This window comes from Siniperca chuatsi, linkage group LG15, assembly GCF_020085105.1.
Source record: "Siniperca chuatsi isolate FFG_IHB_CAS linkage group LG15, ASM2008510v1, whole genome shotgun sequence".
In the NCBI taxonomy this organism is placed as follows: Eukaryota; Metazoa; Chordata; class Actinopteri; order Centrarchiformes; family Sinipercidae; genus Siniperca; species Siniperca chuatsi.
Window position 1 is genome coordinate 18,236,590 of NC_058056.1, and position 13,922 is coordinate 18,250,511.

Here is a 13,922-nt window from a genome sequence, read left to right on the forward strand (position 1 = left end):
TCAATCAAACATCCACTGCTTTGCCATTTAAAATCCCCCAGACCATTTTTCTCATGATCCATTGTTGTTTTTAAATAACAGCCTCTGATTAGCAGGCAGAGAGCTTCCTAAAAATAAAAATGAAATCTCTTCATATCTGCTTCAGCTCAGGGCAGAGGCTGCTTTTTTCCCAGTGCTGATATTCAAGCCCTCTTAAAAAAAAAAAAAAAAAAAAAAATCCTTTTTTAATTTCAAACTGGCTGCTCTGACTCTTCCAGGAGAACTTTTATTTATTTCCACCCTGTGATGTCTTGCTGGCTGAGGGAGGCTGAGAGGATCCCTACTAAAAGCACTATGCTGCCTAAGGCAGAAACAGGCCAGAGCTCTCTCCACATAAATAACACAGGAGTGTGGAGGAAGTCCGTTTGGTGGTCTGCTGGAGGGATAGAACCTACCCTTCAGTCTGTCTCTGGTTCTGTCCTTCTTTCTCTTTCTCTGCGTCTCAGTGGTCTATCTAGCAGCTTGGCTGAAGAGGCATAAAACAGCAGGATCTGGAAGAGATTGGGCCAAGATGTACATCTGAGTGGATAGTGGACTTCCAATAGCCTGCGGGCCCAGGCCAGACAGAGTGGATGCTGTGAACTGCATCAAACTAATCTGACACATGGGAGTCACAGATTTAAAAATTGTAACCAATATTACAATACTGAATAAAATGTGTAACTAAATTGTTTTGCATGTAGTTTATTGCCAATATTGTAACAGGAAAAATATGATTAATAATATGCTTTAATTTTTTTCTCCTTCACAGAAAATTGATTATCAGTAATCCTCATATATTACTGTAAATCTTTTTTTTTTTTAATGAAAAAGTACTGTATGTTGAGTCTTGTACTTGCTGGATGCCTCTTGAGGATCAAATTTCTCCAGAACACTGGTGTTCCTGGCCTCAGGAAACGACCTCTCCAGACTGGCCTTATTTGGAGAGCACTCGAGTGCCCCATTGTTGTGGCAAGAACAATGAATCTAAAAAGAGATGAGAGACAAAGGCAAGGAAAACACAAAATAGATGATGTCTGGCTCTTAAAAATCCTCAGATGGAAGATTTCTTTCTATATTTGCACTCACATCATGGAAATATTATCAGCTGATGCTGACGTCAGCCCTCGCCTTTGAAGTAGATTTTAAAAAAGCTGTATTTAGTTTGCATTGTGTGCAGAACCTAATTTATAGGAGTTGACCCTGGCTCCTCTTTTGTGCGACAGCCATCTTGGAAAACAATGGCAGGAAGGCTTGAAACTTGAGAGGAACTGAATCTGCTGTTTTCCGTTTTTTTTCTGTTCTTATTCAACAGAGAATTTTCCCTCCCTGAGTAAAATGGCTCTGTTTTTGTGTCCAACAGGAGCCATAAACTGATGTCTAAGCATTCCATGGCCAGGCAATAGGGCTGAGTTTAACTGGACACATGGGGACAGTTGTTTTGTACCACATGGAGCAGGGAGGCCTGACAGAGGAAGCCATGGCCGCCTGGCGACCTCGCGGTGACCCACTGGCCTCCTCTTGGAGGGATGAAGGCCTAGATGGGAGCTGGCTGAGGGTTAGAGGTTTAAGGGTAACAAATCAAGCAACACTTTAGTGTTATTTAACCCCCACATTCCATATCTCTCCATAACTGAGTGAGCGGTGCATAACTGCAGAACAAGAATAGAAACGCTTATTTGTATTTTATATGGGGGAGTTCTCTTCAGTAACTGAACTGGAGTGGGTCAGGTCTGGGAATGATGACACTAGCGGAGACAAGGAGAACATAATTTCCATCATATGTCACTATACCTTTCACCTCAGGTCTGCTTTGATTCATCTCTCTGCAGGACAATAGGCGAGCACTGATGGTCAGCTACAAAGCCTCTGTACTGAAAGATCTGTGATATTAGGAAACAAATTCTCTTCTTTACTCAGTTTTAATATTGTGACAGTTAAGGGGCACAATACAATGATTCCCCTGTTATTATAAGATGCATTCTCTGAGGTGGTGGCAGGTTCTTCACCCTTTCACTTTCTTTCCTCTTATCGTTTTTTTGTGCCATAAAAAGAGGACAGGACAGGGACCCCCTACAGGCAGTGCATATCTGCCTCTAAAAGCATCACTCAACTTTATGTTCACTTCTGGTTCCCCTAGCTCGGCTGTGTTTCTTCCATTGGTGTGTGCTCATAAAAGGTACTGGGGTTGTAAAGATGTGCAACAGACAACTGCTGGATAGTCACACACCTTTACATGGAAATCAGGTGTTTCTAAACATAGAAAGTTTATGCTGTTAATATTCACGACAAGAACATATTGAAAATCATTTATCAAAACATATTTATTAATATAAACACATATACAAAATCGCACTGTACAATAAGAAAATATTTTAAAATATCAGCGTAAAATGTGGGATAGAGGGTGACAAATACTGAATGTTTTGTTTTTTTCCAATACCTACAGTGCACTCATGGAAATGACAGACCTAATTAATTAGCATTTTATTTGACTGTGAGCTCATGAGATGCTTAATTCCTTGTGTGAAGAACACTAACATCAGGCTACTTGGCTTGCTAATTGATGTTAGCAAAGGTTAGCTAACACAGCTTATAGGACACATGTAGTACAGACTTTAGGCTAATAAATAACCTTGTGACCTATGATCAGTGCTGAAACAATTCGTCGACAGAGAGAAAAATCGCCAAACAATTTTGATCATCAATTAATCATTTTGATTTGTGAAGCAGAAAATGCCAAACACGCTTCTCATATGTGAGGATTTACCTCTTTTTCTTTTCACTGTAAATTGAATATCATTGGGTTTTGGACTGTTGGTTGTGAAATTGTGATGGCAGATTTTTGTGATTTTCTGACATTTTGCAGACTAACCAATTAATCAAAAAATATTAAATTAATTGAAAAAATATTCAACACTTTAATCGGTAATGAAAACAATCGTTAATTGCAGCACAGACTATAGAATATAAACACCTGTTGTGTAATGTCATCACAATTGTTGGCATATGAGGTTAGTGGGAGCTGTGTGAAAAACTGTACCCAAAATTTGAAGATTTACAGTTAATTAATTTATAGTTTCACACTAAAGAAGCAGATACAAAGTGTTGATAATAATTCTGTGATGAAATTCAGTTGCGGTGTGAACTCTTGCTTCAACTCACTGTGGTCAGAGAAAAAAAGGAACCCCCCCATTAGATTTTTTAACGAGAGGTGAAAAAGGTCACAGTGAGACCAACTTTAATCAGAAATGATCCTGTTTACCCCCTTGGAGAGTGACTGAGAGGGCACTGAGTGACGCAGGTAAGAGTCAGGCGTCCACCCAGCCCCCGGACCGCACCTCTCTTATCTGCCTATTGAGCAGAGGAGGAAGGAGTGACAAAGGCCAGGGCTTTTGGGTGTGATAAGGAAGGGCCATATGTCTTACTTTGGCCCTGGCTCTCACCCTGGCCGTCCGTTGCGAGAGGCCATCCAGGGGCCAAGAGCTGACCACAACCAGGAAAGCCTCCATGACGGTGTTTTCACACACAGGTATGAATCTGACCCTGTGCTGTCAGATATACAGAATTCTGGCGTGTATTTACATGTGGTAGCTTTGGGGCAGTGAAAGAGAGGGATGGAGGAAGAAAGGGAGAGACAGAGGGTCAGGTGGAGTTCAGGGCAGATTTTTGCCAGAAGTCTCACACTGCAGGAAAACCAAATTGCTTCCGGATCTAAGTATCCACCCCTGTTCCTACCCTTCCTGCCTCCTTGTCTTCCTCTCTCTTTCCTCCCATCTTTATAGTTGTTTGTATTTTTCCTCATCTTTTCTCACTCTTTGTCTTTATTCTGGCTCTTGTGGCAGTCGGTCCTGCTGGGCGGCATGGCACAGGGTGACAATGTCTGTAGGGAAGCAGTCTTTGAGCAGGATACCTCTGTCTCTCTGGCAGTCCAGCTCTTCTATGAAACCGTACCAGTAGATCACAAGGCCTGGACCAAATCTGCGGTGCAAAACAAAAGAAACAAAGCCTGTCATTTGTTAGTACATCATTGCTGTCATCTCAGAGAGCTCTGAAGTAGCTACGAATGAGTTATACCGTTGCTTTTAAATTCATATCTGTAAAATGCTTACGGCTCTTGACTTTGGATTTGGAAGGCATAACAAAAAAGCAGGAATAAGTAAGCAAAGAGATAGAAAGATGGGATGCTAGCGAGATTGATCTATGAGAGATAAAGTCGCTTAGGTATTTTCCTTTGATCACCATCCAGGAAACTTGCGCTGAATCAAACAAAAAAAGCCGCCAAGAAGATTAAGATCGTTCCGACAGGGTGATACACACTCGATCACATTACAATGGCAGTGAAATAACAATAATCAGTGAAATAACAAAGCTCTACACCAAGGTCTCTGCATCCTGTCATCAGAAGCCTTTGGCACATAGCAGAGCACACAGAGTTCAACACAAAGTCTGAGACTTAAATACGCTGCATGATCTGGTGGTTAATGTTAGCCAGTCCAGCAGTGTCCAGCTGTTTCATTCACATTCACTTTGAAAACCAAAGCAACTTTGCCTTAGTTGGTGAGCACTGCAGTTCCTAAAAGCTATAAATAATAACTTGCCAAGCAACTGAGAAGTCAAGTTCAGACTATTTAAATATAAGGTGTTTTTTTACTTTCATCTTTTGTTTTCTCCCTCTCATCACTTTTCTGCTATTGTGTCTTATAGACACTGTAGCTACTGTACACCTGAGGGTCTGCCGAAAGGTGCAGAAACAATTAAAATGGAGCAGTTCTTCACTGGGAAAGTGCAACGTTATTTCACTACTTCTCCTCACAAAGGCAATAAATCATCTTTCAAGATATTTATTATGCCCCAAAGAGCCACCGGTGGCCCCTCTCTGCCTCATATAGATCATACCTATTCTTTGAACATTAGCTGCCATGCATAAAGACATGTCACAGTTGAACTCTGAACAGAGAGCTCCTCAGCCCCCACATGCAAGACCAGATTCAGGGGGCTGACAGTACTCTGGTCTTAGACACTCTATCCTCAGACAGTTAACAATGTTGTGGGGCCTCTGGAGACCCAGACAGGAAGCTAGCCAAAGGGCCACAGAGAGCAACAGAAGTTCAACTCCAAGGTAAAGTGCATAAAACCTTGAATCTATGATTAATCATTTCATATTAAAATATGGACTCAAACCTTATGGTGTTATTTTAATAATAATTATGGGAATCTTTTGTTTTTTGTATGGTTATAATTTATGAGCCATCTAGGTATATATTATAAATACCTAGACGGCTGACTTTACAACTTCGACAAGATATTTTAACCACATAAATTATAAATGCGAATGTAAGTATCAGTTGTCATGACACTGCCAGCTATTTGCGTGTACTGTACTGTATTGACTGGGCCTTGAGGCAGTGCATGTTCTACATACAGTATTTGTATGGAGAAAGACATATGCACAAAATAATATGTGACTATACATGCACACATCCCTCCCTCCAAGAGGCCCTTGCAGCAGTACATGCTTCTGCACCCCATCCCCGTATTCTACATTTTACAGTGTGTGATTTATGGTGCTGTATCTATGAGCAAACAGGCCAAAGCTAACAGCCCTGGAGAAAGCCCACAGATGCACACTGAAAGTTCACCACAATGTCACACACATAGCTCAGCCTTTCAGCGCTACACAAAGCTCAAACCCTGAAACTCTCATCGTTTCCATGGTCCACCGCTGCACATGGCCGCCAACTCTTAATATGGAAATGTTATGGAAACAAAACCTAAACATTTACATTAGATGACTTTTGGGTTATGCTCTTCTTTTTATTCAGCCGCCGTGCTGTATGTATTTCCTGTGCTCTGGATGGGGAGGTGAGGCTGAAAAGGGGAGAAAAGGGAGACCAGTCTGCACAGAGTGGAGAGAGGCAACCTTCTGAAAAGGTTAAAACTGTACATCAACAGATAAGGCAGCAGTGTACGATACATCATGTCCCGGGTCTGTCAGGGGAGGCCAAGCACAAATTGAAACAAGCAAAATTATAAACACAGGGGAGCCACGTCACCAAGGCCTTTCCATACCGTAAAGAAAATAAATGGACTTTGAATCCTACTCAGAATTAATACAAGTCAATACTACAGGGACCTTGAGGTAAAAATCTGAGACTGGGAATACAAACAATAACACTGAGGGGGAAGGGAACGGTCAGGGGGCCAAGACTGAGCCTGATGGCTACAGTATGAGATTCTTAAGAAAAAGTTCCAAGCAGCATCCAGACACTGTAAAGAGTAATTATAAATATACAGTATATGAAGCCCTATATTCGACTATACAGTCCCTATGAACATTGTGTGTTATAATGCCTAAGGAAGTGAACGGAAGTTCAGTTTGAATTTGTAGGCAAATTATAGTTTATTATGTGGGCTGGTTCATCTTAACCTGGTGTGTGCTTATTACACACACCACCTCTAAGTTAGAGTCAGCCATCTTCCAATAAACACCTAACTATGTAACGAGTTGGTGAAATTGTTTGTGAAATGTAGCTAATTTTAGCAAGGGGGCCACTTGACGAGGCTGGGCGTGTATTGCGGCTGCCAGCCATGCTTTCGTTAGTGTTAATGAGCGGGTGGTGGTCGCATTTAAAGCAGGTGCCAAGCAGCTTACTACGGCAGCTTAATGAGAGCAAAGGCACTCAGGAACAAAAAACCCTCGAATGGAGAAGAGGGAGTGTTATTAGTGTCTGCCTGCGTGTACACACAGCGAGTCATACACAGACAGAGCTGAGCACTGAATTAAATCTCTGCATTTTAAATGCACAACCCATACATACACAGGGCACTAGTAAAAATATGAACTGCAAAAGCTAATAAAAATACTATAAAATACAAACTGTAGCCTTCAAAGAATGTGTGCAAACTTGCTTTCTTGATTTTATTTATGCCCTTCTCATTTTCTGAGGTCTGAGGTTGCTGAAGGTAAGACAGCACCCCCCCTCAAAAAACATTTCAACTGAACACACAGATCAAGGCTAATTTGATCTGCCACATTTGGTGAGAAAAAGCTTTACTAAAACTGGGGGCCGAGCACTTCTGCCAAAACACATTACACGACATGATGAATTATCAATAAAATCAAGATGAATTTACGCTCGACTTTAAAACACCGTCACTTCATTTTACATACTGCACAGACCCATTTTAAACAAACGCCCCAGCAATGATTTAGACAGCGTAAGCCTCTACCTGAGAGTGAACTTTATGTCTCTGTGGTCTCCCCACAAAGACCTCTTTGTTTTCATCATCCATACATCAGGTCACAAGGTAGGCCCACTAAAACACTGCCAAACATTAGCTTTAGTCAGTCTTTTCTCTGCTCCCTGAAATGCAGGTATGGGACCTGCTCAACTTCTTTTAAGACAGAAAGCATTGAGAGTGATTGGGGTGAGAGGTATAGAGGAATAAAAGTCTCAGTGTTGGAGACACAAGAACTATGTACGTAGCGAGAAAGACAAAATATGTGTATAAGTGACAAATGGCTTGTTCTTTCATGGTCAGGCCATACTATAGGCAGCTGCCTATAGGAGTTAATTTACATGTTCAGATAATGGTTCTGTGATGTGTTTTTATGTGTGGAGTTTTAGAAGAGGGGCAGTGACCCAGAGCCTGCATACCAGGTGATATGGCCCTGCAGCTGATCACTGTACATCCAGCTTGTGTATTTTAATGGCCTCGCAGTGGCTGTTTGTAGCAAGTGAGCCAGCCTGATGATGAAGACGCCCCGATAACACAAGCTTCCGCGCACACAAATAGGATATTTAAAGGCTGACTGCCCGGAGGGCCGTCCACGCACAGGGAGGTAAATAATCCCTTGCTACAAACTATACATCCACCTGTCCATACATAACAGGAGTTGAATGGAAGAGTTAACCTCCCACAGACAGGTTATGAACATGACTAGAGCTAATAATAGAACACCTTCTTTTCTCTCTCCACTTCCCTGTTTGTCTTTGTGGGCAAGGAAAAGTTCTATTCTGCTCAGGTATGTAAAACACAATTACAAGGCTGAAGCACACAATCGTATGTTAAATGAGTCGCCCAAACCTACACAAGCATCGTAATTAAGGTGGAATAGAGGGCAATAAAAAATAAAACATCTTCCTCCAGGTGTAATTCTCCCCGACATTTTTATGTTTTCTGTAGATGGGGTATGGAAATGGAACGTGACACGGATGTGTTTCGTCTTTGTCACTGTTGGAGGTAGAGAGAGTGTTTTATGTGTATGTATGTTTGTGTAGTGTAGCGTTAGGTTTAACACAGAGGTGTGGAGGTGTAATGTGTGAGTATGGAGGGTGTGGGAGGTCAGGTTGAGTCAGTGTGTTGCGAGTTGTATGTTGCACTAGGAGCTAATTTACACTCACTGATGGGAGATACCAATACAAGAATAGCTGTGCTTTCAGAAGTAACACATAAAAATTTGAGAAATAAAAACATTTTTTAATTTAAATTTAACACTGATATCTAGCCTCAAATCATCACACAGTATAGTGTTATAACAATATATTGCCCCACTCTATAGACAATATTGTTCTTATGGCAGTGGTGTTTAAGATGTGTCAATTTACTGCATCAGGACAATTGTTTTATGAGCACTGAAGAAGGATACACAACATTTAGTTAACATACACAACTGCGATGAGTGTTAACTTTGTGGTACTCATAGCAATATCCACAAATTTGTGATTTGGTTAAAACAAAAAAAACAAACTATAATAAGCATTTCAATAATACCAATTAATCTAAGCTTTGCACATTAGTTATTTGACTTTTTTCTCAATGATAAATAGTACAAATGATTTATTCTTATTATTTTATTAACTCCTACACCCTTAAGCTCCCCCAACATTATTGTACTGTGGTACTCTGCAGTCTTTATCTCCTACTAACGAATTATCACTTTCTCTGACCTTAGTCCCCCTCGCAACCTCCTATCACTTTAGCCACCTTCTCACATTAACCCTAAATCTTATCACCTTACCCACACACACACACACACACAATCTGACACACTCTATATCAATAAACTGTTTGATAACTTGGCTAGCACGTGATTATATGAATGGGCACAGGAGCTAATAAGCATCAGCCTTGTTTTTTTATTTTGATAGCTCAATAGCAAGACATAGAAAGCACTGCCTCTCAACGGCATTTGGTCCTGGTTAGGATCCGTTTGTACAATATCATGCTTCCCAAACATCCTCCAGCTGAAGGGAGGAGTCTCAATCAGTGTTTGGAACTCGTTAAGTCCCTTAACAGAGCATGTCGCCTACCACATTAGCAACACGTATCTGAGGGACATGTGTGCGTTGTGTGTGTAATGTGTGCTGGTCCCCTCTCAGATCTACGGCGTCACAGTCCAACGCGCTCTGACACACTCTGGTCTGCTTTGGATGTGGAGCAAAACCAAACACGGTGTGGTCTGGCTTTGGCTTTGTCTGTTTAGTGTTCAGAAGTTGGTCCAAACAGCATCGAGGACACTGCATGCGACTAAACAACCTACTGACGACAGCTCTATGATGACACCAGAACAGTCTATATTAAAGTTAGGTTGGAGTTGTGAAACAACTTATATTTCAGACAAAAACGTTCTGTGCATCATTCCTCTTTCACAAACACTGTCGCTTTTAAATTCAGCCTTCGTAATATGAATGTAATAATAAGAATGCTCTGTCTCTGTGTTATTCTCTGGCTGTGTGAGGGTTAACATTCAGACGATCAGAGCTCACCTCATCTTTTCTAAGATATAGACTCTCCATCCTCTATAATGACCCTCTACATCATGAAAACGGCTTGATCTCTTCAGTTATGACACACTGAGTGGGTATTCATTAACGCTTGATGCTGATATTATTAAATTCTTATTCTTATTATACTGTTACTATATATACTATATACTGTTTTCAGATGAGGCTTATCTTAAACACTGGCCACAGCGCTAATTTGGAGATCTGTCCAGGGAGTCCCTCTGGCCTTTGATGAGCCCCCATGTCTGTAAGTTCTGCTTGGAGACAGGAAGCTCCCCACGGTGGAAGGCGAGCAGGCTGGGGGCTGGGAGCTTGTGCAGACGGAGAGGACCACATCATCAGGGGGATACATGCTCCTTTAACCTGTTATTGTGAACTCCCAGCAGCCCTAGCCGATAATTGCCACCTGTCTCTAGGGAAACACAGTCAAAGGCAGGCAGAGCGACAGCCATTTTGTGTCTGCTGCTGCTCTTCGCCCCACGCAGCCCTGGTCCTAGTCCTGCCCTTAACCCTGGCGGCTAATGTGTTTTCAATTTAGGATGATCCCCCACTACAGGCACGGCCCTAATCAACAACAGTTTGTACTGTAACCCTATATGCACTTGCAAAGGCAGCGTCAGCCTGACCGGGCGCCTGCAAACCTGGTGTGTCCAGCAGAGGAACAGTGTTATATGTGTATATATGGATGATATCATGTTTAAATGTGAGGTCATAGGACATGTGCCTGATACCTTGGCTGTTTGTCTTCTACATCTTGTTATGCTATTGAAACAAACATAAACATCCACACGCACGCAATGCAACAGCACCTACAAGCACTCAAGCAAGTTGCACATAATGCCACACGTCATTTTACAAACTAAACACACTTTTAATGATGAATGTACATAAAACAATGAAAGTCAGCGCTCTGTTTTTAAACATACATTATTTGGGAATACCTCACATTAATGAAGGCAAAAAAATATTACAAATTTTAAATATTCTGTTTGTTATGGCTGTGTTTCATTTTAAGTAACATTTTAACAAAGTGACAAATGCCCTTTATATATTCTTTATGTCACTCCTAATTGTTCTTTATTTTGCAAAGGAACTTGCATTTCCATTCTGAAAAAGCCATACTATCCATTGGCTGAATCTCTCGGTCAGATTCAGGAATAAGTCTTACATTTTAAATTCTGCTGCCATTTCAGGGAGGGCTGAATCAAAAGTTAGGCATGGAAAGGCAGGTGTGAATGTTTGTTGTGTAGGGCCTTCTGGCCTCTGAATCCATGAGTAGAACCCTGCCCCAAAATTAGAGTGTGGCCTCTAATGTCTCCCTGGGAGAAAAAGAGGCCTGGCTTTCGTCCAAGTCAGCACCTTTGGAAGTGCAGTCGTGTTACCACCACTAAATCAACATGTCAGCGCCTGGCCCAGTGAACTTCTTCACCCAGACTCCACTGCTTACAGCTACCCCACACACCTAATGAATTGGTGTGAATGCCCATCTGTCTGCTACAATGAAAAGGGGAAAGGAGATATGAGGAGAAAGAGGGGGGGAAAAAAAGATATGTCTTTTTCAGCTGTTGCATAGAACATTTGCAGTCAGCCATTATGATTACCATCACTAGAGACAGAAACAATGTATTAGTCCTGTTACTTGAACAGAGAACTGCTGTGACAAAATAGCTGAAGCCAGGTTAAGGTATCCTCGCCATCAACCTTGGCCTCTGAGTCCAAAATGGAACTGTCCCAGTTTGGAGGGTGAGTTTAGAGACGGACGCAGGCGAAGGGCCACAGAAAGCTGTGTGCTTACTCGGCAGTCTGTTTACATTCCTGAGGGTAATTTTAGCCCTGGGGAGCAGGGGGTCGACAAGTCGTTGGGGCTTGTCAGTGGTCGACGGGCCAGCCGGCGTAGTGGCGGCACCTGGACATGTGGGTGGTACATAAAAACACACACAGACGTAGACCTCCAGCATACAAATCACTGGAACTGTGATCCGTGTTTGTGCTAATCAATTATTTACCAGGTGTAGTAATAGGAAAGAGCCAACTTGCATCTTCTACATCAGTGGTTACTTTGTCTATGAATGGACAACTAAACAGAGACACAAACTAATGAGGAGGCCTTGTGGAAAAAACACAGAAGTGAGGGTGTAGTCTTACTAACAGGCCCACCACAGAGCACCATTAGCTTTGGACAACACAGGATATCCCCAGTGTTTTCACTGATGATCTGGGGTGAAAATCTAATTTCATTGTAATTTTTAAAAATTTGCTATGCAAACAAAACAATAATCCTAGTTCAAGAATCACTGAGGGCTTCTGTGCGCGTGTTGGGATTTGTCTTTTTATTACTCCCAGCCCAGAGTGTCCCTTCAAAGGGCAAGAAAGCAAAATGTCCATGTGTTTGCGATGCTTGTGTGTCAGTGCACATGTAAGAGAGAAGGAGAGAGAGAGAGAGGCAGAGAGAGAGAGACTCAGAGCTTATCGAAACTAATTAGGCGAGGGATCAGGATGGAAGTTAAATACTGGGCTACATGTAATGAAAGAAGCAGAGTGGGGGACATCTAGGGGTCAGGCCCACACCAAACAGTGGTCCTCAGGCAATCTGGTATTGATTTTCACTCGTTTGGGGATGAAGGTGGACAAGGGGGAGGGAGCCATGGAGAGAGAGAGAGAGAGAGAGAGAGAGAGAGAGAGAGAGAGAGAGAGAGAGAGAGAGAGAGAGAGAGACAGGGAGAGGCAGTAGTCCAGAGTCTAAGGGTCTTGTGAGTTGTCAACTTGACAGTTTAACCCCTTTTGGAGGAGAACAAACAAATAGAGGGATCTCCTGGGCTGACAGCGTTGATCTGTCATAGCGATGACACTGCAAAGCCCCACACAATGCCCACACGGGAGAGGAGAGTGGGAAGGAAAAGGAGGGAGGGTGGGTTGATACAGATATGCAGAGGCACATTCCTTAAGCCTAAGAAGATAGGACTGTGCTCTGCTTAAGATCTGGGAAGCCTGATCTATGAATATCTGCACTTTCAAAAATTCAGAGAAGGAACAAATTCAATAACTAGACTACATTTCCACTGAAACTGTCCAATTTTAGAACAAATATAGACTAAATATGAATACAGTATAAGCATGACATTTCTTATTAATGGTGTTCTGTAACTGTGGTAAATGACAGAGCACACACAAAAGAGGGCCATACAAAGTGGGCAAATCAGTTACATTTTAGTCTTTCCCCATGTCAAAAAGTTTGGGTGTCTCTGATAAAGCAGTATGGGTGACCGTCCACAACCACACAGACACAGATACACAGATGTCAGCGCTCCTCTCTTGTCACTCAATCTGTGAAGGCCGTCACCCCGAGCACCTTCCCTCTCATGTCCTTAAACACTTGAAGACCCCTTTTCACTTTTCCCCTCAGACTGCCTCATCGCTTTGTCACATTGCCAAAGGGGCCTCCATTAGCCTGGCCATGCACAGAGCCCCCAGCTCTCACAAATTCTTAACACACACAACCAAACACACACACATAGGGAGGCTGATACGCGCAGCTAAGGCTGTCCACATCAAATTAGCGTGGCCCCTATTGTCCCTATTACGGCCTGGGAATGCTCCATCATGACGGATGCTACGGGGTCCTTCACTTGTCAGGAGTTGTCAGACAGACAGGGAGTCTGGATACACACAGCTGACAGGTAATCTTAATGTCTTCAATTAGCCCTATTAGGCCTGTCATAAACAATTCGATAAGTGCTCGACCAACACAAACAGATAAACACACGCACAAGCACACACAGACGCACACACTCACACACCGAGGTCTGCAGGGTATTAATGAGAAGGGTAATGGGTATATCAGCGGACGGTTGACTTGTCTTTTGTTTCAAGGAGGGGTGTGTCCCCATCCCTTGCTCTCAGCTGTGCACTGCTGGCTGCTACCTGGTCAGTTCAAATTGTACTATCTCCTTTCATTAGCGCATCGCTGGCTGAGAATCTGAAAGGCCGTGACAAAATTCATTTGAGACGAGTGGGAGCAGATTGCCTGAAGCAGGTGCTATAAGGGAGATAAAACAAAAGCAGCACCTCTGAGAAGCTCTGTGTGTGCATGTAGGTGTGTGTTTTCCCATCTGT

The 13,922-nt window shown here is 42.5% G+C and overlaps 1 protein-coding gene across 4 annotated transcripts in view; it reads right to left on the reverse strand.

Moving 5' to 3' along the window:
• Positions 1-2,324: 2,324 nt before the first annotated feature.
• The window catches only part of cdin1 (CDAN1 interacting nuclease 1), a 52,450-nt gene continuing 40,852 nt past the window's right edge, over positions 2,325-13,922 (reverse strand). For 2 of the 4 annotated variants that reach the window (XM_044166328.1, XM_044166330.1), the window contains one exon: positions 2,325-4,027. In XM_044166328.1, coding sequence (XP_044022263.1) covers positions 3,820-4,027 — 208 coding nt within the window. In that variant the 3' untranslated portion in view covers positions 2,325-3,819. The remainder of the gene's footprint in view (positions 4,028-13,922) is intronic. The other 2 variants (XM_044166329.1, XM_044166331.1) reach the window with 2 other exon arrangements.